The sequence below is a fragment of the Lolium rigidum genome, chromosome 6 (assembly GCF_022539505.1).
Source record: "Lolium rigidum isolate FL_2022 chromosome 6, APGP_CSIRO_Lrig_0.1, whole genome shotgun sequence".
Classification (NCBI taxonomy): Eukaryota; Viridiplantae; Streptophyta; class Magnoliopsida; order Poales; family Poaceae; genus Lolium; species Lolium rigidum.
Window position 1 is genome coordinate 32054916 of NC_061513.1, and position 23868 is coordinate 32078783.

Consider the following 23868-nt stretch of genomic DNA (forward strand, 5'->3'; position numbering starts at 1 on the left):
GGACCTGTAAGCTGCAGACCCATTCCCTACCGTCCTCGATGTGTGCCAAGTGTGGCGCCTTCCACACGTCGTCGACCAGAGCACAGGTCCCGTCCGGTCCAGCTAGCCTTCTCCTGCGCTCCTATGGTGGAGAAGCTCCTGTTTGGCTTCCATGGCACAACCAGGCATGCAGGAGCACCAATCCACAACCATAGATCACGTTTGTATGAAGCGCGAGATTTTTTTGCTTTCTACTAGTTAGTGTCTTGTCCTCATATATGGAAGTGATCAAGTGAAGCCAGACGAACTGCACTACATGCTACAGACCATCGCTGACAGGCCAGGTATGCGTGTGAGCGACGAAGGGTCGAAGGGATCGGGTCTGCAGTGTCCAGGTCCGTCGACCTCGACGCTGCGCCAAGGTGCGCGTGCTATCGCGTGTGCAGCCTCTCCTCAGTCCGTCGCCGGCCCGTCCATGCGTTGATGTGGTCGCCCTCCAATCTGTTTGTTGGCGAGAGAGAAAAAGCCATGGGAGGGCATGCCGGCGAGTTGAGGAATTGGAGGTCTCCTAATTATTTTTCAGTTCCGCGGCGAGTATTGTCCGGATTTGTATTGCCGTATTTGTGATTTTTTTTGGCAAGAAAAACGGCAATCGAGGGGTGCTGGTTGCCAGTTTGCCACCACCGTTAGATCCCCTGCAAACAGACCGGGCGCACAGATGGGCGCACGGCGGCGCCACAGGCAAGCCTCGTCCCTCTACGTCTTTTCTTTCTTTGTTCTGTCCCTGTAATTCCGGTGGCCCGGTGATTCAACTCCCCACCGCTTTGACCGCTTCTGGAGATCTCGAAGTGATAAGATTCTCCGTCACTTTCACACATAACCCACCGTTTTGCATTGGAAAAAAGACACCGTCTGGGGCAAAGCAGGGATGGCCGTGAGGCCGTGTGCCTCCGCCGAATGGCTTCGCCGTGCCGGCCGTTGGCCGTCCAGGCCGGCGCCTACCCTCGCTTGTTATGTTCCCTACCTCTCCCCTGCCTGCCCGAGCTCTCCCATGTCTCCATCTTGCCCTGGACGAGCTCCTCCATGACCGGCGGCTGTGGCACAGGTTTGATCTTTTTCCGGCATCGTCCTGCTGCCGACGTGCTCCATGATCCCTCGGTTCCGCGGTTCCCTATGTGGACAGCAGTGCCGGCGACTGCATCCAATTTGGGGGCGTGGGCGGCGCACAACACCGCTTCCCTCCGTCCAAAGCCGACACCCTGCTTATTCTCTCTCCCTACCATCTGTGTGCTGCCTCTCCAGACAGCCGTCGACGCGGCTTGGCGGTTCGGTGGAGGAGCCCGCCGCCATTCTCTCACTCCCGAGGGGCCTGGTGACACGGAGGGTTGGTTTTGTAGATTGGATGTTTTAGATCGACCTGACGAGCTGTGTCTTACGGCTGTGGCTGGCCGCTGGCCAAACGCAGCGCGACGGAGGCGCTCCAGAGGTGGACCGGCGAGAGCCGCCCTGCCCCCCGCGCCAGAGCTCCGCCGCGTCGTTAGATATCTCAACCGTGCCCGCCGCAAACAAGTATGCGCTCGAGGTGTGTTCAGTTTTGGTTTGTTTTGCTCCTATCTGAAATAAGAATTTCAGCTTTGTTCCTTTGAAACAGTTTATTGCAGAATTTCATGGAAGGGGGCGACAGCTGATTTCAGTTGTGGCTTGCTATAAGGATCTGCGTTGTTTTCAGGCAGAAGTCTCAGGAGACTGACAGCGAATGAAGATTATAAAGATAACTGCGACATCGAATACATGTCCCTTGACTCTTATCCAACACTGTCAATGACGGTATGATTCCCAACTGCTCATTGCAGGAAGGCTCCTGATTTTGCCATCCCTACAAAAAAAATCAATCGTTCTAGCAGAGAGCAACTATTACTGCTGCTCTGAAGTCCAGCTCAGACGTGCATAGTTCAGAATGGTCAGAATTAGCTACCTTATAACTAATAGTATTTTGCTTTCTTCTAATGTCATTAATGACTAAATCCATCACTTCCTGAAGTAAGCCTTTCATTTGTTGGGCAGTTGAGGGTTGCATAACGGGATCTGTTGGATGCTGACTCGTGGATCATTTTCACCATCCGACACAGCCTCCGTTGGCGACTCTGTTTCCGGCTAGCTGTCTCCAACATAGAAGTCTGCATCGCTGACGATGAACGACTATGTTACTTCTGCAAGCGTGTGGCCTCTAATTTTTCTCTATAATAGAGAAACTGGATTGTAGATGTTGCCAATCTTTTTTAAGATTAAACTGAGGTAAATCAATCCCCTTCGTAAGCTATTACTATGTATATTCTTTTATACATACCAGTTTTGTTTCCATATATATTTAAAGTGTGCACCTGTATTTTACATAGATAACTGACTGCTCAGTTCTGGTCATTGTCAATATCAACAAAATTTATATGTACTGGCCATTGTCAATATGAACAAAATTTATATGTATTTTCATGTGTGGTCTACGAAAAGAAAATACATGGAGATGCATATGTGCACCTCTGTATGCAGCTTATTTAGAAATTGGGAGGGAAATATCAGATATCACTAACCGAGATTTATTATATGTTAGATAATATCCTAGCTTTCCAAAGTTTGGTAGTTCCACTTTCACTTGCACCATTCTCAATCATTTTCACCTCTCATGTTCTTGCATGTTTGGCCCTCAAATCAATTTTGCATTGTTCATCTTACTGCCACCAGGCTTTATTGTATATGCTACATGCTTTTCATTCTATGGCTTGCTAGCTTATTTCCTTTTTCTTTGTATTCTGTCTTTTCCAGCCGCATGCCTTTTGCATGTGCCCAGCATACAAACTGAACAATTGCATATAAAAGAAGTAACATCTCATGCTAATTGTGTCTTGTGTGTAAGCTTTTAAGTGGTTTACAGAAATATTTTTGGATATCAGCAAAAGATTGATACGAAATCTAGACAAGTAGCAGATAATAATACAAAATTCATAGTTAATGTAATTTAATAAAATCATGTATATTAAGTATCTCAAATTGCCTACTAGATGTATATCTCCCAACAGATTTTGCCGTTCTGATGGTCATCTCAGACTAGAAAAAGAACTACAAATGCTTCAGTTGGCATTAGAAATGCTTAATTTCTTTCTGTTTGGATTTCTTTGGTTGCAAGTATTCTTGATTCTTTTTAGTTTGTTACCCGTCTCTGCATTCATTGTTCTGTCCATCGAGTTTTCCATCTACCTGAATGTGCCCATTGCAGGCAGCGACACCATGCTCTGCTGCTCTGGTCGATGGAACCGACCAGGTATCTGATGTAGAGCCTTATAAGGATGTGAACATGGCAGTGGCAGTTCTACCAACACATTTGTTGCGTAGCATCTAAGTTAACGAGTTACTGTGCGCTACAACCACATTTGCTGGGGTAGCCAATAGCTAAATTAATGAGTTATTGCGCTATTTCCGATTATGTTCCTGTCTGGAGCTGAATTGTGAGATGCACCTGTGTTTATGTCCGTCCAATTCCATGGTGAGTGTTTTTCCTACCATATTGCAGTTCACCGCAAGTTGTTGAAACTGAAGGAAAAAAGAGCGAAGATATGGATGTGGCAACATACGCTTTCAGGTGATGCAAAAAGTATTCTAAAAAAGATAAATCAAGTTTATGCTCTAAGATTTCTGATGCGTGCCGCTTTACTGGGGCATTATTGTTTTATGAGCTTCCAAACTAATCTTACGTCGTCAACTCGCCATGCTTATGTCATATATTTGTAGGCCAATATTTATATCATGAGAAATAGAGGTAGCATAACCAAAAATAAGATGTGATTTTCATTCTATGTTTCTCTTCTTTTCATTTGTTCCATATATGCAACGGTAATCAGGTAGATAGATTCTTTTTTATCAAGCACGTACAGCCGTGATAGGATATTTTGTGACTACATATTTTGTCCCAGATGAAAATTCAAGGCTGCTTATGTAAGATCAAATTTTATGTTGATATTTTTTTAAGATTATTTCTGTTCGTTTTACCACCGGCCGTAGTGATATATTTTTGAAGTAAGCATCTACTTCTATTGATATCAACTATGGGCATCAGCACCGCGTCCACTAGGCAGATCAATAGAAGTAGCGTTAGCATTGTGCTGAAAGAACATGGCCGCACTTATGCTGAAATATTAGCTGATTGTATGAATTCTATTGCAGGAGCAGATTTATAGTCAGGGAATTAGTTTCCGAGGTCTGCAGATAGCAGCTACAAATGTTCGTTGCTGAAGGAGTTAACTCCAGATGCCTGCAGATACCAGCTTAAAAATTTGGTGCTTGAGGAGTTAATATTGAATGCCTACGGATGTTATCTGCAACTATCCAGTGTCTAAATTACCATCGGCAGTCCATAGAAATATGCATAAAACTTATTTAGAGTACATTATGTTGCTGTTATGTTATGTATTTTTTTATTACCAGCTGGTACTGTATTGTGCTTTAATTTGTAGTTCCTTTTCTCTGCTATGAAATGCTTTGTCTAGATATAGACAGTGTACTAGGGACTATTTTCTTATTTTTGTGCATTAGGTACTCCTATTTTGTTTTCCGCTTGAGTTTATTTGTATAAGCAGAGAACAAAGCTTCATGTACTAATCAACCAAAAGGTAGAATTGAGGACACCGCGGTTATTTTCTTGAGGCCAACCGTCTCTCCTCCATCCTTGAGCCTTTGTTGAGACCAGCTGTCACTTTTCCACCCAGTTGTTCAATGATAAAATCAATGCCTCTAGAGTGCTGGATCTTGGTTTTTTTTTTAATATTGCTGGATCTTTTTTAGGCTAAGGTTTCATTGCATCACGTGATAGTAGAGTAGAGGTTCAGTTAAATCAGGCATACACACAGAACATGTCTTATTATAATTGGTAAGCTGAAGATAAGGTTCAGAGTTTATGATATACCTATGATCATTTTGCTGAAAACTGTCTTTATTTTTTTTCTATCTTTATGCTTCTGCCTGCTATTGTAATCACTATATGCAATGACAAGATATGATTTCCTACTCTACCCAGCGGCAAGATACAGTCTCTATGCTCAATTCCAACCTTTACTTCTCGGTTACTCTTCATTCAAGCACGCACAGAGAACAGAATTCAGTATACTTAATAAACTGAAGATAGAGCTGAGAGTGCCGCGATTTCCCATTCTAATTAGAAGAGAGGAATTTAGAATTAGCTGGCCCAACTAGATAATACATACTTGAAAAAATACTGCCAGTAACTCAAGAAAGAGGAACATACCAATCAGTTCGGTTCCTTCCTTTCCTCTAGGGGTTGATCAGTAAAACTGATGCTCACGGAGCACCGCATCTCGGTCCGGAGTACCCGTCTATCTTAGAATCTGCTGTTCAGGTCCCTTTGCACCGGCGAAGCGTGGTTGTTCTTCAAAGCCGGGCCGCAGTGTGACCGCGCCGCCGCAGCACACCGACGGTCCAACCGTCCAAGAACTCAGGTAGCAGCCCCGACGAGCGTGGGTACGGCACCGCTCACCTTCCGCAACAGCTCCACTCCACTCAGACCGTGGCTCATTCTCCTTCGTTCATATTCTTCTGTCGCTTTTCTTTTTCCCATCTGCTCCTTCAGAGCAGGCCACTCGCTTACTTTGTCGATACAACCGAGGTCAGCTCCATCCGCCAGCCAAGCATTCCGACAGTGAACTGATTAATAGTAAAACAGTAGAGAGGATCTACGGATAAGAAAACAGAGCCAACTTATTCTACAACATTCTCATGCACTTATACTGACCGTGTATAACTTATCCCGCAAAAAAAATTATACTAACTGCACATTGTTTTACAACTATGTATGTAAAAACACTATACTACGGGCGCATATTCTTCCAAGTTGCTTGCACCAGAGCGATCCAAGTCACTGTTCATGCGCGGATGAACGATTGGATCCACTTCTTTTTTTACTTTTCCTACTTTTTTATAAATTTTTCAGGGATTGTTTTGACAATTTTCGATGGTAAATTCTTAGAAATGGTAATTTTCTAAACACTACTTTGTTAATGAATTTTTTTATTTTTTCCGTGAATGTACTGTATATTAAGGCTAGAAAAAAATTCGCAACAATTCATCGGTACAAATATTTTAATACTATTTTGCCGCGTTAACTATTTAGTAGTTTTTTTAAAATATATTTTCTCGGTAAAAATCTTGGACGTCAAAAGTAATTTTCCAATGTCAACTATGAAACATGTCATTAACTAGCTAACAGTAATTATTCGAGGGCGCATAATTCAGCGGCGATAATTTCTCAACGGTGCAGCAGCAACGTGGTAATTTCAACCTCAAGTTTAGTTTCCGCAGTATTTCGCGAGGCGGCAACTACCTCTATTTTCTAGAAAGAAATTTCACATTAGACATCTTAAACATTGTCGATGTGAGCTATTTACACCCTTAACTACCTAATATTAATTATTTAAGGATGCATATTTCTTCGTCGGTCATTTTGCAATGACGCAGAAGGATAGTAATTTTTACACGAACCTTCAACGTCAAATGTGGTTCTGGAGAGCAATTACCCACCGATGTTTCTTTAGTAGTGCATAATTCTTCAACGGTGATTCAAAAAAATCCAACATCCGCTCCCTCTTTTACTCCGGGAAAATAATGTTGTGTTCTTCTAAGGTAACATCGAAAAAATATACTTACTCCACCATTCGTCACATTTTTACATGGGATGACCTTCTTATACTCCATCACCTGTTGCCTCTTTTGGCCGGAGAAATACTACCATTTCCTTTTCTAGCAACACCGAAAACAAAAGAACTCCACCATCTGCCGTCTATTTCACCGACACTTCTGCGGTACCTCAACAACCCAGATATTGTTTTGTTTCTATAATATTTTAACCAACGATCTAGAAAAAAAAAATCACTCCACCATCCACCGCCTATTTCACTGGCACTTCCACGGTACTTAAGCGACCAAAATATCGTATTATTTTTATGTAACCAACGATCTAGATACTAAAGGCGCGGTCGAGTTTTAGATGTTTCTTCAGTGGTTTTTTGAAAAGGAATCTCGCACTCTTAAACCTAAAAACCGCCGTTTTAAATAAGAATATTGCACCATAAACAACACGGGCGCGGCGTGCGCCGCGCCGCAAACTTCCTAGTATAGTTCAAGAGGAAATCTAATTACAGTTCAGGAAAAAAATACACTTTGGTTTGTTGAATGCACAACATTTGAGCTAGTCTTTCTTAAATTTTTTTGAGCTAGTCCAAGTATAGAATAAGCACTCACGGGCCGCAAGTCCATGTGTGTCTCGACTCTCCAACAGCAAAGGAAACCCACCAAACCAACCCGAAGCACTGCAGACCGCACCCAGTACCCGGCCCGCACACGCACCCGTCCGATGTCGCTGGTCGCCTACGACGCCTCCTCCGACGAGGAAGACGCCGGCGAGCCCCCCGCCGCCGGTCCAGCCCCTCCTCCGCACCTCGCCCCAGCCATCGGGCCGCAGCCGAGGCCTCCGTCGCCCTCGCCGTCGGTGCGCGCCGCTCCTCAGAACCCTGCGCCGCCGCCTGCCCCCAGCCAGTAAGCCCCGTGCCCCCTCTGATCTCTCTAGGGTTTCGATTGCTGGGGTGGGGATTGGTGGGGAAACTGTGGGTGTTAGCATTGCTATTGGATTTTGTCTCCGCGCATACTGGATTCAGGCTTGTTGATGCCATAGACGGCCACTAGGTAGAAGAACTACGAGGATATGCCAGAGCTTGAGCTAGTTGTAACTAGTTTGCAGGTGCGAGACCGTAGGCTAGATTCGAAACAGTCTCGAAATAAAAGGTTAGATTCGAAACGAGAACTGCCACGCTCATGCTGGGCTCACTTGTTGCCTACTCGTGGGGATGATGTAGGTTCAGAACCCAAATGAGCCTTCTATGCACTTCTACCTTACTGTGCACGCTGTAGCCAATTGCAACTCAGGTGCTGAAATCTGATACTACCAAAAATCGCTACTGTGAGCTGCTTGCCGTTATATCGAATTGGGGACCCCCTAGCTGTTAGTCCCTGTTTGCGTGGATGCTAAAGCTCTTGTTGCAACAGGGAAACTCGAATACTCCGTATGCTGTGTTGGTTTGTTAAAGGGGAAAAGATCACATGGGGCACTGATGGTTATAAAGAGAATTTCCTACCTAAAATTCCATCAGCGGAACTCAAAGTCTTATAGTTTTGCTGGGTATTGAGAAGCCTTGAATCTAATGCACCCATAAGTATTAGCCATAAGTTTGTTTTTGGTTTGCTTCCCTCACAATTGAAGTCATATGCTTGCAGCTGAAGAGAACTGGATTTGCCAAGCAATGATTCATTGCTTGCCAAATGCCTCTGAGAATCATGTGCAGGGACATTTTCTGTGTATGTATTTTTTTTTTGGTTGAATGCGCATACACATCTAATTAACCTTGCAGGATTCATTTAGGCAGGTTATTTCGTGTAACTTTGCTCTGAGTCTTATGGTCTATGCCATGTCATTGGCACACTTTTACTTGATTCGCGAAATATCTCAGCCATCTTGTAGCCATTCCATGTGGTGAAGTAGGGGATTTGTACTTCTGTAGCATGTCCATGTTTAGTGTGTTAGTTTACATGATTTTGTATGTCCTTGCTGTATCTGATATTAATTGACTTGCTTACGCATTGGCCTCCTTGTTGTTCTTAACTTGATTTTCTTCATTTTTTGACACGCTCTTACTTGATTCGCGAAATATCTCCGCCACCTTGTAGCCATTCCATGTGGTGAAGTAGGGGATTTGTACTTCTGTAGCATGTTCATGTTTAGTGTGTTAGTTTACATGAATTTGTATGTCCTTGCTATCAATTGACTTGCTTACATTTCATTGTCCCCCCTGTCGTTCTTAACTTGATTCTCTGCATTTTTTTGTCCCAGGAATGTAGTGTCAACTAGTTCGAGTAATGTCTCCCTGCCCACACCATCATTTGAACTACCAGATGTTGTAGATCTGTTTGATTCCCCTTCTCTCCCCTCTAGAGGTTCTGCTGCTATGGTGGGGAGTTCGTCAAGGAAAAGAGAATCAAATGGATCTGCAATTCCTCCACGCAGTAAATTTCCAAGGGCCCAGTCAGCACAGCCTCGTGGTGGCAGGAATGCTGCTACCAACACATTAGTTCCACCACAGCTTAGTGGAAGGTTAGTCCTATTTTCAGCTACTTTAAAAGATTTGATATGCAATCCTCATTGATTTGATTTCTTCGAAAGTTCTTTATTCAATCAAGTGTTTTGAGTGAACTAAGGTGGATAGCCGAGTGTTTTGCCAATAATAATGAGAAAAGAATATTCCACGTTTATGCATGCCAGAACTTGATGCCACTAAATAATGTTTGCCCTTTTTGTTTTGACAGGAGTAACGTTGTTACTGAAGATATGGGCAAACTGTTTGTGGCAAGACGCACCGATTAGCATTTATAGTACCACTAAATTGAGAAATTCGGGTGACACATCTACTGGCTAGGGCTTGCCGTAACTCAAGAGATAGGACAGATACTCTCTATTGTGACATTTGTTTGTTGCCTGTTTCTTTGGTGTTCATCTGTGTTTCATCGCAACAAAAAGCATGCAACTCTTTTCGGAAAGTTAGTTGACGAGAATGTGCTGTGTTCAGTTTCTTTTGGTTGATAGTGAATGGATGGATTGACAATAGAATGTAGCCTTTCTTCCCAAGTATAAATGCTTTTCACATGTTACTCCCTACAAAGAAAAAGACATATATGGACTGTACTGCAGAATGCATGGCACACAAAGGCCTTCAGTTGAAATCGAAATCTAGAGCTTAGGATTGACGACTTGGCTTGTAATACCATGACGCCGGTGAGTTCCCGCTTCATCGAGAACAGGATGGAGTGATTGGCGACGATCTAAATCTTTAGGACAACTGATTGACCTTCTACTCTGCAAGTTGAACGTGTTGTGTTCAGTATCTTTTGGTTAACAGTGAATGGATGGATCGACAGGCGAATGTAGTGGAATGTATAGATGGGTGATTCATCTAGATGGGTGATTCATCTGTGCTTAGTGGTACGGATACCAAAATCTCATGAAGGACTTGTGGAATTGATATCCATTGTCGTTGTTATTGCTGGCATCTCTGAGGAGTAGGCGATGTTGGTTGAGCCTGAGACTTTGCAGCATTCCGTTTGCCTCTATCTTGACACGGTGAACTGCAGCACCTCTGAACACGCACATGACAACCTTGCCTTTGAGATCATCCACTGCATCCTTCTAGAAGCTCTGCACCTGACGCTAACTTCTGCAGCATTCTCTCCTAGGTGGGTAAACATTTGTGATCTTCCTCTATCACAGGTGCTTTGCTAGAGGTTTGTTCCACCGCCGCTCCTGATGTCTCATATGCCCATGCAGTCTTTAATCTTTCATGATCTTTTATCACACTCTCTTTGATATGTTTGGGTGACTATTTCACATAAGAAGCTAATGCGGCAAAATTGGGATAGAGCTAATTTGTTGAAGATGAAGTGGTATAAATATAAGAGGGGGACATTATCTATGTATGTAAGGTTGGTGTGGTATACATCGAAGTAAAGAGCTGGGTGTGGCATTGATAAGGAAAACATTAATGTGGAGGGTGGTGTGGTGTTTCTGGAATACATAAAAATGTTTATATGATATAGCTACCCTGAAATTATCATCGGTGATGATTATTTGCTTTCCCAAATCGACGCGAACGTAAGGAGAGCAACAGACGAATATGACATTGTTTTAACATGACATCAGTGATGATAACACACACATCTTGAGAGCAAGAACATGAGGCTTCTCTTCTCGCTCCTCCTCTTTACATCCATTACCATATTTTCCTCGTCCTCACCTCAGAGTTCTCATGTTCTTCTCACTCCTACCGTGGCATGATTGATGGATGATGTTGTTGCAACCTGGTTTGGCATAAGTGCTGATGTAACTCAAGAGATATGCATTGGTCTCTTTTGTGACATTTGTTTGGTGCCTGTTTGTATGGTGTTTACCTGGTGGACCGATTTTTTTTTACCCTCAATCCAAATAGGGTCTTAGTAGTGAGTGGATGTGTTATGGAGAGAATGCTATTTTTCTTGAAAATTGCATGTGTAGTATCACACACCTAACTATCATGGTAATGTTCAATTCACTATGTATAGTCCTATAAATCCCCAAATCCTTCAAGCATATTACAAAGACAAAGGCATGTTTTACCTAGAAATTGCAAAACACATAGGAGTATATTTATGGCTACAGTAGCAACTGGATTGACCTTCTCTACTAGTCATGAGCCAGCATCAAAATTTAGAGCGATGGATTGACGACTTGGCTAGCAAAAACCACGACGCCGGTGAGCTCATCCTTGACCAAGTACATGAAGGGGTGGTCGGCGACGAAGTCTACTATATACTGGGACTGGCGTCCTAACCACAGACGAACAACTAGTACCGTAAAAACCAAGCATGGTCGCCGCGGCCGCCTCGGTCCCTTCTTCATTTACTTCCATGATGGACTGGTGATACACGTTGGAGATGACAAAACCCCCATGGTCCGCCGTATTCGTCGACTCCAGCATATCCGAGAAGTCGGCGGCTTGGTGGTCGAACGGCAGGTGCAGGCCACTAGGTAGAACTACCGAGGATATGCTAGAGCTAGAGCTACTGGAAATCAAATCGCCATACCGTAATACCAAATCATCTTGCAGCACAAGCCATGGTTGTAACTAGTTTTGCAGGTGCGAGATCGTAGGCTAGTGAAGGCTAGATTCGAAACAATCTCGAAATAAAAGGTTAGGTTCGAAAGGAAGAACTGCCACGCTCATGCTGGGCTCACTTAGTCACTTGTTGCCTACAGGTGGGGGTCATGTAGCATGTAGGTTCAGAAAGATGAGCCTTCTATGCTCTTCTACCTTACTGTGCACGCTGTAGCCAATTGCAACTCCAATGCTGATATCTGATACTACCAAAAATGGCTTCTGCGAGCTGCTTGCCGTTATGACGAATTGAGGATCCCGTAGTTGTTGTTGAGGGTTTTTACGGTACCCTATACTGCAGGGAGCAGTATACAAACATGTCACCCTTTTTTTTTTCTGAGGGTATCATAGACGTTTCCAACTTTTTGAAATAGTGGAAGCTTTTTTTCCGTAATGGAACTTGCTGCTGGGCCAAGATCTCAGCCCATTAATTACCGAGGTTGTCGTCTGCCCTCTGCTTCACGCGATCGCTCTGCGCATCGTCCTGCCGTTGTCTTGGTCGCCGGCACCAACGTATCTCCGTTCCTGTTCCCCGTCGCGCTCCCGCCACACCCGCTTTTCGCCGCCGTGTTTGACTGGGGTCGCCCGCTCGTGGACCTCGCCGCAGCGACTCCGCATCCTCATCTGCCATGCCCTCATCCTAAGTAAATTCACACTCTGAGATGGAATTAGCTCGTAAATTTGCATCATATTGAGAATTCCACACGCAGCAAACCCCTATGCAGATTCCATTGTGAGTTTCACCCATGGAAAACCCCTCTGAATAGTTTTATCTTTTTTTGTGTTGCCTAGATGCTGGTAGCAGGACTAGAAACTGAGAATGTACAGGTTGACTGAATCCCTATGCAGATCCATTGTAAGTTTCACCCGTGGCAAACCATGTGAATAATTTAAGAATGGAATGACACCGATATTGCCATATTCATATTCATACTGAAACATGTGTTAATTTGACTCTCAGATTTATAATAGTCTAGCATTGATTCATAATTGCAGTGTATGTCATGGAGGGTATGGAGGTTAATGAAACTTTTTCTTGAGAGGAAGAAGATTACAAGTACTACAACTCATATGCCAAGTTGAAGGGGTTTGGCGTTAGAAATGAGGAACTAATAAAAAGCCGGGCACATACATAGTTATCCAGCGTCTTTATGTGTGCTCTATTGAAAAAACTAAACGAGAACAAACATCTGAGCTCCCCTTGCAGATGTGGTGCTCCTCGGATGGAGATTGAGCTGTCTATGGAGAGTGGTGAACCTAAATGATTTTGCACCACAAGACAAAGAAACACAGAAACATCAATATAATGCAATGGAAAAATTCAGTTGGCGGGATAAATTTACATGGAGCTTAAACATCTCATCATAGACTACATGAACACACGATTAAATATATGCTCGACGGACCGGAGCTAAAACACATGCCTCGTTATTTCTACAAGAATTTTTGGCTAAGTACAAAATTTTATGATCCTTCTAAAAATAGGTGATGATATCATTCCTCGATCCAGCTCCAGCCAAATTCTTTCATCAGCATCAACCTGTCATACAAGACAACAATACAAGTTAGGAGTTCCTTTATTTTGTATCTCAACAGAAGTACCAATTTTTTATAGGACCAGCAACGAAAGTATATCACATAGTGTCAATGAGAGAGACTTAAGGATAGCTGCTTTCCCAGCACCGGCCATTCATGCTAGGTAGCTGCAGCACACTAGACAGGAGCACATGGAGTGCACTAGCAAAGTTATAGGAGCTCATTGTACTAATCAGTGCATGGATGATGGAACTGCTAGAAAAACAGCAGGAATGCTCGACACCAGTTTATAGTAGCACTATGTCTTCTATATAGTATAGTACAATCTATGATTTATACCACAACATTACAAATATGTACCAGATGTTTAGACTACCTGGTTAAATATAATTTCAGTTCTAGAAATTAAATATAAACAAAAGCACCATTGGCTAAGAAAAGATGACAATCAGGTAAATTAAGCTAGCAGCCGCAAAGGCAGCAGAAGTCAAGCCAATAGCCATTGCTGACACAAGATGATCATAACGCTAAGTTGCTTGGTTAACCAATTAACCAACTGACGATAACTTTGGTACTAGGGCTGCCTTAGCGCTGATTTGAATGAGGAATGCCTCTGTTCTTGTACCATGTTGGTGAGAAAGATGGGGGTTGGTTCTGTTTTTGAACTCTCTTGGTCAGAAACATCAGGAGTGTGAATTGAACACCAATCAAATGGTGAAGATGTATGTGTGGCGTCCTTCAATTCAGCAGGTCTTAAGAATGCAATTGTGGTAGTAACTAACAAAACATCATTAACAAATGTGAGTGAACAGGTTTCTGTTACGGTGTGTATGCAGCCTTTGGTAAGAACCAAGTCCCAACAGAAAATTAGCGAAAGAGCTTGTTGATAAATGGGTAATTGCTTATTATTTTTAAGCAGCTGAAGGTTCTTGGTTCATATATAATTAACTCTAAACAAATACAATGCCGACAAATTATACCCTATATAAAAGTTGATCAATTTACCTCACCTCATATTGATTGGGGTACTGTTCATAGCTATTTATCCAATCCTTACTACAATCGTGCTGTGACACGTATATCTTTTTTTCCTCCTAACTGAATCAGACAATCAGTTCTCATTTATTTCTTTTTTTCTTTGAGCGAAAGATTACCGGTTACCGATCTCTTCCGGTGATCGTGATGTTCCCTGTTTACAGCGGCGGGTTACGTTAGGTGCTTGACACGTTTGCTTCTTCTTTGCATACGTGTTTTATTTTTCTGCAGTTTCTATAGTCTTCGTTTACATATTTTTCGAATGCCGCTGGTCTCACCTCATTTTCTCTCACGCCGGGGCTTTCCTGAAAAATTAGATGGAGTCGTCGGCCAACGGGAGAAGGGGCGGAGGGAATGGAGACAGTGGCGCCCATCGACCGGCGTAGAGGCGGCCACCAGCGAGAAGGAGGCCACGGCTCCTTCAACCAACCGTTGCCTCTTCAACTTCCCCTTCCCAACATCAATTCCTCCTCCTCTCTCTCTCAATGGCTGCGGATGCGTTTTTCCTGTTCAAGCCCCTTTCCTCCAGCGTTTTCGTGGCCGCCGCTCACCTCGCCGGGCGAGCTGGTGGTCGTGTTCCAAGTCATGTCCGGCACGTGCTTCTGCGGCAGCGACGCCCAGGTGGCGCACCAAGCCGAATTCTCCCGGAGGTTGTCCTGGTGGCTGCTGCTCCGCAGCGCCCAGGTGGCCTTGGCCAGGGAGAAGTTTCTGTAGATGTTGCCCGCAAACGGCGCAGAGAGAGCTCATGCACATGTTGCCCGGCAAGGTGCAGTGAGGTTGCGGTTTGTGATAGTAGGCCCGGTTCCACCACACGCTCAATGTCTGTCTCCGCGATGGCGCCAAACGCAATCTTCAAGTTTGCCTCTTTCAACCACTGCACCTATTGAGTATGTCTCTTAGGGTTTTAAAATGTATGCTGTTCATTTGGTGTGCATATGAAGAACTTGATGGTGCAGTAGTGGACTTCAGGATAAAATAGATATGAGCTAGCACTAGATGTTCATGTATGTCTATTTTTATTTTGTATACACTACGGTTCATGTCTATTTTTATTTTGCAAACCCTAAGGTTCTAAGTGATCAGGAAGTATCATTATTTTTTCTCTCAAAATAAAGAGAGGAAAAAGTAGGTTCGAATTTCCAACAGATGGCGCTGTATTCAAGCGCTGCGAATCTAAGGACCTACTATATGCTTATTTAACCTGCAACGCTGTGAATCTAAAAGGTAAACAGCCCGTACGTTGTGAATATTTTGCTACCTAGCCTGAAATGCGTGCGGTATTTTGCTATTTACGTTATACGGAGTATTAAATGTCTGCAGCTGTAGGAACAGTCAGATATCCTGAAAATAAGATAACATTTTATCTGCTCCATTCATCTATAAAAGAATATTTATTTAAATTTAGATTATCTAGATATGTGATAAAGTGTGATTTCCTGGGCGTGTACATCTGGGCCATTGTAGCGATTGGTAGATGCTCGGCTAGCTTTTGCCGTTACTTAGCAACGCACCAACAACACCTGTAGCTTTTCAGCGGAGAACCACTTCCCTGGTTTTTTGAAAGAACAAAGCTGCAAATGATGCATATTTCGTTCTGTTTGTGGAACATCAGATTCTCGATATCAATTACTACCAGTACAAATTAGTCTGTTTTACTAGGGCAATTTATGGTTTCAGAAACAGGACCAGAGACCAGAAACAAGAACAAAGATAAGAGTTCTTTATGTTTTATTTTTAGTCTACTAATGATATGAATTATATAAAACTAAAAATATAAACTATTTTCAACTACAGACTTAAACCCTACAGGCGCGGCGTGCCGCCGCGCCACTGCTTCCTAGTATTCCAAAAAAGCATACAGAATGGTAACCAAATATACTAAGCGACCGTGAACTCATAATTAACTCAGCAATGCGAACCACAAATTAAATTAGAGTTCATGATGATATGATTTCATCTCGAGAGAGCTATGGATTGAGGCAGAAGCATTACCTAGTCCTATGATCGGATTTCAGGCCTCGTCGCCGCATCACTGGAGACTTTGTGAGGCACTAGCCGTCAATCACCAGACCTCTGCAACTTCCGCCGCTCTAACTCCGCCGCCAACCATGGTCAGCCCTGTTGGCCCGGGACGCCGTCTGAGAAGAGCTGTGCCGGTGGGCTCGGCCACCTGCAGCTTCGTTGCCGCCGGCGACTCCGCCTCTGCCTCGGCCACCTGCAGCTTCGTCGCCGTGCTCGGCGGCAACCGCCGGCGACACCGCCTCTGGCTCGGTCACATGCAGCTTCGTCGCCGCGCTCGGCGGCAATCGCCGGCGACACCACCTCTGCCTCGGCCACCCGCAGCTTCGTCGCCGCGCTCGGTGGCAACCGCCGGCGACACCGCCTCTGCCTCGGCCCAGTACTTGACCGGATGGGCCGCGCGGCCCTCCTAAAACTTCATGGCCGCGGGTGCCTCCTAGCCCAAGACCGACCAGCTGCGCCACACGGTGGTCCGCGTCGGAGACGGCCGGAACCCTAGTCCGTAGGGGCCATTCAAATCGACCGAGGAGGAGGGGATACCGGGGTGCGCGTTGGCGGCGGCCTGTCCCTGGCTCGGAAGGGTGGTTCACGTCTCCGCCGCTGCTCAAGCCGGCGAGAGGGGAGGGGCTACGGGGGTGCAGGTCCGTGGCGGCCGGAAACAGAGCGAGGGGATTTTTTGGGTGGGCAAACTGGACGAACGGAGGTAGGAGATGGACTCTGGCTTGCTACAAAATATGATCTTCCTAAAATACCCTCATCCACGTATACTGCTGGCTGCGGAGGCGCAGGACACCTCTATATCAGGCTGTAGGTGGGCCTGTCCGTGGGATACCACTACTTGGCCACCTCTGTCCGCCAGCCCAAAGCGGGAGCCCACTTGCTGCACTTTTATGTTCCTGATAGAAAGTGGCGTCCAGTCGGCCCACTTTAACCCGCCAAGCACATGGGCCGTTGCTGTGGATCGCGCGCGGCAGGGCGCATCTGCTCGGATTTCCTATACACCGACCAGGTCGGCTCGTACCGCGCGCCGCACACCCCCCGCGCGGTACGGGCCGGCCCAGTTCGGGTGTTGGGCCAGTTGGCCGCTTTTTTTCTGAGTCATTTTCTGTTATGTTTTTTTTTTCATTTCTGTTTTTTTTATTTCTGTTTCTTTTTTCGTTTTTAAGATTTAATTTTTTAAATTTACATAAATTTTTGAATGTAAAATGTTCTAACTAATTTTTTTTGAGAGAATTTCAAATTCGAAAATTGTTCAAGTATAAAATTGTTCAAATGAGAAAATTGTTCAAGTATAAATTTGTTCAAATTCAAAAATTGTTCAAGTATAAAAATTGTTCAAATTCGAAAATTGTTTATATATAAAAATAATATTTTTTAAAAAAATATTTGTTCCAATTTAAATTTTGTTCTAATTTAAAATTTGCTCCAATTTAAAATTTGTTCCAATTTGAAAATTGTACCAATCTGAAAAATGTTCAAATTTTAAAAATATTTAAATTTCTGAAAAAATTAAATAATTTTAAAAATCGGGTCTAAAAAGAATCAGCTTTTTAAGAACGTAAAAAGAAAATTAAACAGAAAAAATGAAAAAGCAAAAAAACAAGAGTGGGAATGTGTTGGGCCGGCCCAACAACCCGCCTGGGGGGTGTGCGGCGCCTGGTCCGCGCCGACCAGGTCGGCGTACAGCACCCCCCTCGTCTGCTTGCCGAAGTTCGATCGAGGCTGGGATCACGTGAGGTGGATGGATAGCTTGTTACTACGCCTAGCTGTTTATTCCTTCAGACTTTACCCACTAACTTTATTCCTTCAGACGTATACTTGCTAGCACATATATTTGCTATAATACATACATGTATAAGCAGCGTCTAGAAATTCAGAGTATTTCAAAACAATACAAATGGAAATGATAGGAAAATGTCCCAGTAAATTCAGAGTATCTCAAAACAACACAAACAGAAATGACATGAGAATGGCTCTCTTAAACACATGAGCATCTCTTTTAAAATGAGTACACAATATTATCAGGTCATGGAAAAATTACTGAAAGAAGTAAGCTTCACAATGCCTGTTAAACATTCGGATCAATTAGAACGTAGTCATGTTTGACAGATTCAGAAATTTTGTTAGCAACAACACCGTTGACTGTTAGTTTTCATTTCTGGACTATTAAATCCGCATAAAGTCTAGTACCTGAACTGGACAATACAATCAAGACACAGGTAATGTCATGACCAAGCTATAAAAATCCGAAATAGAAATGCTCCGTACGCAGTACGCATCGCAGGGGAATTTCGATGAACAGCTAGTGGGCACTCTTCGCTGGCTTAGTGGCTCACAATACTCGAAAGAAAAAATCTGCTCGCCACGCATCGTTCCTACACAGACTGCTACCTTCGCTGATTATGGTCTGCCAAATAGTACATGATTTTAAAGTCATACATGCACACATTATCAGGTAATTTTGTAATTTTGTATTTCTAAAGTAGATGCCAGCAAGAAAACTACAAAGGGGAAAAGTTCCAGATCTTGACAACAATAATAAAGACAATATAAGAAGCTAAGCAAACCTCTTACAGAGTAGCTACTACAGCATGTCAAAAACAAACGCCATGAAGGAGATATAATTTCAGAGTACCAACCTCTTTTACATCTAGCACATCAGGTACCAGAGAGAAGATGATCCACCACTCTTTATTCTTCACAACGGTTCTTCTGTCCAGCATTTTTAGGTTCTGCAACAATACAAGTCAAAATATGCCACACGATACAAATGTATGAAATAGAGTAGACGCTGGAAAATGGTACTTACTACGAGATCTAATCCAATCACCATAACACATCAATGCAGTTGGAAACAACCTTACCTTGGCATTAATCAATTTGGCAGCCTTTTTTGCTCTTGAGCTACCACTAGCTTCTGAAAGTGATCTTTTGGTCCCAGTTGGACTTTTATCTGAATTTTTTTATTGTAACCTGCAGTCATTCAGTCAATAAACATCAGTACATACGGGCATTGTATTGTACTTCCTATTCTTCCACCCAAGCACTAGAGAAATCATGGCAAACATAATACTCTGGAGATACAAAAGATACAAAAAAAAAAGATCTTCTTGGCGCTCTTCTTTGATAATGGAAGTGACGTGGGAACCTCGTTACGTCGCTGGCCCGCTGCAGCTCCCCACATGCATCAATGGACTTCTGCGGTTCCCCACATAATTTAGTTAGTAAGGCACACAAAAACAAAGTTAGACAGTATAGAGGCTCTATACTGCTCGTGAGTTGGGCCGTCGAAGTTAGACAGTATGGTTTCATCTTCACCGTTCAATCTATCTATTGGATGGCCCATATTTATCGCTGGGTACTGTAAAAGAGCTCTGAGAAGCCTTGAATCTTATGCACTCATAAGTATTAGCCATAAGTTTATTTTTGGCGTGCTTCCCTCGCAATTGAAGGCATATGCTTGCAACTGAAGAGAACTGGATTTGCCAAGCAATGATTCATTGCTTGCCAAATGCCTATGAGAATCATGTGCAGGGACATTTTCTGTGTATTTACATTTGTTTTTTCTAGTTGAATGTGCATACACATCTAATTAACCTTGCAGGATTCATTTAGGCAGGTTATTTCGCGTAACTTTCCTTTAGTCTTATGGTCATTGACACACTTGTACTTTCATTCGTAAAAAAAGTCTCAGCCACCTTGTAGCCATTCCATGTGGTGAAGCAGGGGATTTGTACTTCTGTAGCATGTCCACGTCTAGTGTATTAGTTTACATGAATTTGTATGTCCTTGCTGTATCTGATATCAATTGACTTGCTTACATTTCATTGTCCTACCTGTTGTTCTTAACTTGATTTTCTGCATTTTTTTTGTCCCAGGAATGTAGTGTCAACTAGTTCGAGTAATGTCTCCCTGCCCACGCCATCATTTGAACTACCAGATGTTGCAGATCTGTTTGATTCCCCTTCTCTCCCCTCTAGAGGTTCTGCTGCTATGGTGGGGAGTTCATCAAGGAAAAGAGAATCAAATGGATCTGCAATTCCTCCTCGCAGTAAATTTCCAAGGGCCCAGTCAGCACAGCCTCGTGGTGGCAGGAATGCTGCTGCGAGCACATTAGTTCCACCACAGCTTAGTGGAAGGTTAGTCCTATTTTCAGCTATTTAACAAGATTTGATATGCAATCCTCATTGATTTGCTTTCTTCGGAAGTTCTTTATTCAATCAAGTGTTTTGGGTGAACTAAGGTGGATAGCTGAGTGTTTGCCAATAATAATGAGAAAAGAATATTCCACGTTTATGCATGCCAGAACTTGATGCCACTAAATAATGTTTGTCCTTTTGGTTTTGACAGGAGTAACGTTGTTACTGAAGATATGGGCAAACTGTTTGTGGCAAGACGTACGGATTAGCATTTATAGTACCACTAAATTGACAAATTCAGGTCACACATCTACTGGCTAGGGCTTGCGTAACTCAATAGATAGGACGGATGCACTCTATTGTGACATTTGTACTCTCTATTGTGATATATATTGTTGCCTGTTTCTTTGGTGTTCATCTGCGTTTCGTTGCAACAGTGGTACACTCTGTTGTTGAAAGCATGCAACTCTTTTGGAACAATTAGTTGACTTTCTGCTCCGCAAGCTGAACGTGATGTGTCCAGTATCTTTTGGTTGATAGTGATCGGATGGATTGACAAGAGAATGTAGCCTTTCTTGGCAAAAGTAGATGTCAATGGTACAGATACCAAAAATGCTTTGAACATGTTATAAAGAAAAAGACACATAGTGCACCCGAAATTATAGACTGTCTACTGCATAGGATTAAATCTAAACATCTAGATAGATATCAGGATTGGCTATCCTCTCTGCCATAAGTGTACATAGGTATAGTTGGTAGGTTGTTTTTCTCTCCTTTCTTTGTACATAACCTTCTGTGTTTTATTATGCTATAAATAAATTGCTGTGGGGCTTTTTTGCCTCACAGTCCAATCTTTCAAAAAAAAAAAATACTGCAGACAGCATTCCAATGATCAAGAACGGGAAGGAGATTGACGTTCTATTCTGGAAGTTGAATGCCGTTGTGTTCGGTTTCTTTTTGTTAACAGTGAATGGGGATTGACAGGCGAATGTTGTGGGAAGTATAGATGTGCGATTCATCTGAGCTCAATGCTATGGATACGAAAATCCTTGAAACATGTACAGTATTGCTTCTTCGTTCACTTGCAGTAAGGACTCGTGGAACCCATGTCCATAGTCATTGTGGACGCTACTATCTCCAAGGAGTCCACGATGTTGGTGTCGAATGTTACGCCGAGCCTGAGACTTTGCAGCATCCTGTTTGCCACTGTCTCGTATGACACGATGAACTGCGGCACATGTGAACGCGCCCATGGCTACCTTGCCTAGGAAATCCATTGTGTCCTTATAGAGAAGCTCCACACTGGATGCTAACTTCTGCAACATTTAGGTGGTAAACATCCGTGATCTTGCTCTATCACAGGTGCAGGTCTAGAGGTTTGTTCCACCGCTGCTCCCAATGTCTCATATTCCCATGCACTCTTAAAGCTTTCATGATCTTTTATCACACTCTTTTTGATATGTTTGGGTGACTACCACCTATTTCACATATAAGAAGCTAATGCGGCAAAATTTGGATAGAGCTAATTTGTTGAAGATGAAGTGGTATAAATATAAGAGGGGCACATTATCCATGTATGTAAGGTTGGTGTGGCATACATCGAAGTAAAGATCTGGGTGTGGCATTGATAAGGAAAACACTAATGTGGAGGGTGGTGTAGTATTCTACAATTCATAAAAATGTCTTATAGGATATAGCTACCCTGAAATCATCATCGGTGATGATCATTTGCTTTCCCAAATTGACACGGAAGTAAGGAGCGCAACATACGAACATGCCATTGTTTCAACATGACATCAGTGATGATAAAACACACATCTTGAGAGCATGAACATGCAGCTTCTCTTCTTGCTCTTCCCCTTTACATCCATTCCCTTCTTTTCCTCGTCCTCACCTCACAGCTCTCATGTTGTGCTTCTCACCCCTACCATGGCATGATTGACGGATAATGTTGTTGCAACCTGGTTCGGCATAAGTGCTGATGTAACTCAAAGAGGCATGAATTGCTCTCTTTTGTGACATTTGTTTGGTGCCCGTTTCTATGGTGTTTACCTGGTGGACCGGTTTTTTTTTACCATCAATCCAAATAGAGTCTTAATAGTGAGTGGATGTGTTATGGAGAGAAAAATTGCATGTGTAGTATCACACACCTAACTATCATGGTAAGGTTCAATTCACTATGTAGTACTATAAATCCCCAAATTCTTCAAGCATATTACAAAGACAAAGGCATGTTTTACCCAGAAATTCCCAAACACATAGGAGTATATGTATGGCTACAATATCAACTGGATTGAACTTCATACGAGTCATGAGCCAGCATCAAAATTGAGAGCGATGGATTGACGACTTGGCATGGCGAAAACCACGACGCCGGTGAGCTCCTCCTTGATCAAGTATCAAAATTTTATCTTTATTTTTCTGCAATTTATCTTAGTTTATTTATCAGTTTTGCTACCGATTTCCCTCAAATCCTTCTTATTCGGTGATCCTCTTACGTCAGATCCATCGGGATCCTGACAGGCCAGCTCCTGCATGCTCTGCAGGCCGTTCCGCTGGTTTGGGAGGTAGATGTACATGGTGAACTGCCGCCGCCGGCTCTCATCATTGGCGTCGCACGTGTAGAGGAGCTTGAGGACCTTCCAGTCGGGGCAGCAGGCGATGTACTGGCTCAGCTGGCTCGATATGAAGGGCACGTGGACTTCCCTGTTGGTGGGCAGGTGGAAGGTTCTTGGCTGTGTGAGCTGGGCGTCGAACTTGCTCTCCCAGACGCCCTTGAAGTAGAGTGCGTTACCGAGGATGCACCGCGTGGCGGCGCTGACGGAGCCGCAGGGGAGGAAGTCCTTGATCAGGCCCGCCGTCGCTGCCTCGAACCACTGGTTGATTCATTTAAGCAGGTTATTTGGCGTAACTTTCCTCTTAGTCTTATGGTCTATGCCATTTCATTGACGCACTTGTACTTCATTCGCAAAAAAAGTCTCAGCCACCTTGTAGCCATTCCATGTGGTGAAGCAGGGGATTTGTACTTCTGTAGCATGTCCACGTTTAGTGTGTTAGTTTACATGAATTTGTATGTCCTTTCTGTATCTGATATTAATTGACTTGCTTACATTTCATTGTCCTCCCTGTCGTTCTTAACTTGATTTTCTGCATTTTTTTGTCCCAGGAATGTAGTGTCAACTAGTTCGAGTAATGTCTCCCTGCCCACGCCATCATTTGAACTACCAGATGTTGCAGATCTGTTTAATTCCCCTTCTCTCCCCTCTAGAGGTTCTGCTGCTATGGTGGGGAGTTCATCAAGGAAAAGAGAATCAAATAGATATGCAATTCCTCCTCGCAGTAAATTTCCAAGGGCACAGTCAGCA

At 43.5% G+C, this 23868-nt stretch overlaps 1 protein-coding gene and 2 long non-coding RNA genes across 9 annotated transcripts; 2 read left to right on the forward strand and 1 right to left on the reverse strand.

Moving 5' to 3' along the window:
• Positions 1–1446: 1446 nt before the first annotated feature.
• Positions 1447–4679, forward strand: LOC124665815. Of its 6 annotated transcripts, none has more exons than XR_006990699.1 (4): positions 1447–1548; positions 1631–1939; positions 2044–3613; positions 4195–4679. It is a non-coding gene; the product is annotated as an uncharacterized LOC124665815 (long non-coding RNA). The 6 variants fall into 6 exon arrangements; XR_006990702.1 differs by having other exon boundaries at positions 1461–1561; positions 1709–1939; XR_006990700.1 differs by having other exon boundaries at positions 1482–1561.
• A 2710-nt stretch (positions 4680–7389) lies between these two features.
• On the forward strand, positions 7390–9642 carry LOC124666643 (vegetative cell wall protein gp1-like). The gene is made up of 3 exons (XM_047203982.1): positions 7390–7575; positions 8924–9184; positions 9397–9642. Exons 1-3 carry the CDS (start codon positions 7394–7396, stop codon positions 9452–9454), a joined length of 501 nt encoding a protein of 166 aa, XP_047059938.1. The 5' UTR covers positions 7390–7393; the 3' UTR covers positions 9455–9642.
• Positions 9643–18482: 8840 nt separating this feature from the next.
• On the reverse strand, positions 18483–19583 carry LOC124666644. Of its 2 annotated transcripts, XR_006990974.1 has the most exons (4): positions 19513–19571; positions 19229–19337; positions 19004–19096; positions 18483–18771 (listed from the first exon to the last, which is right to left on the reverse strand). It is a non-coding gene; the product is annotated as an uncharacterized LOC124666644 (long non-coding RNA). The 2 variants fall into 2 exon arrangements; XR_006990973.1 differs by having other exon boundaries at positions 19229–19583.
• Between the last annotated feature and the right edge of the window lie 4285 nt (positions 19584–23868).

Excerpts from the sequence above, each read along its gene's own strand:
- LOC124666643 (XM_047203982.1), top strand. The coding sequence starts at position 7,394 with ATGTCGCTGGTCGCCTACGACGCCTCCTCCGACGAGGAAGACGCCGGC. Across the intron at positions 7,576-8,923 it reads CCGCCGCCTGCCCCCAGCCA|GAATGTAGTGTCAACTAGTT; the intron begins GTAAGCCCCGTG and ends TTTTTGTCCCAG. Across the intron at positions 9,185-9,396 it reads CCACCACAGCTTAGTGGAAG|GAGTAACGTTGTTACTGAAG; the intron begins GTTAGTCCTATT and ends TTGTTTTGACAG.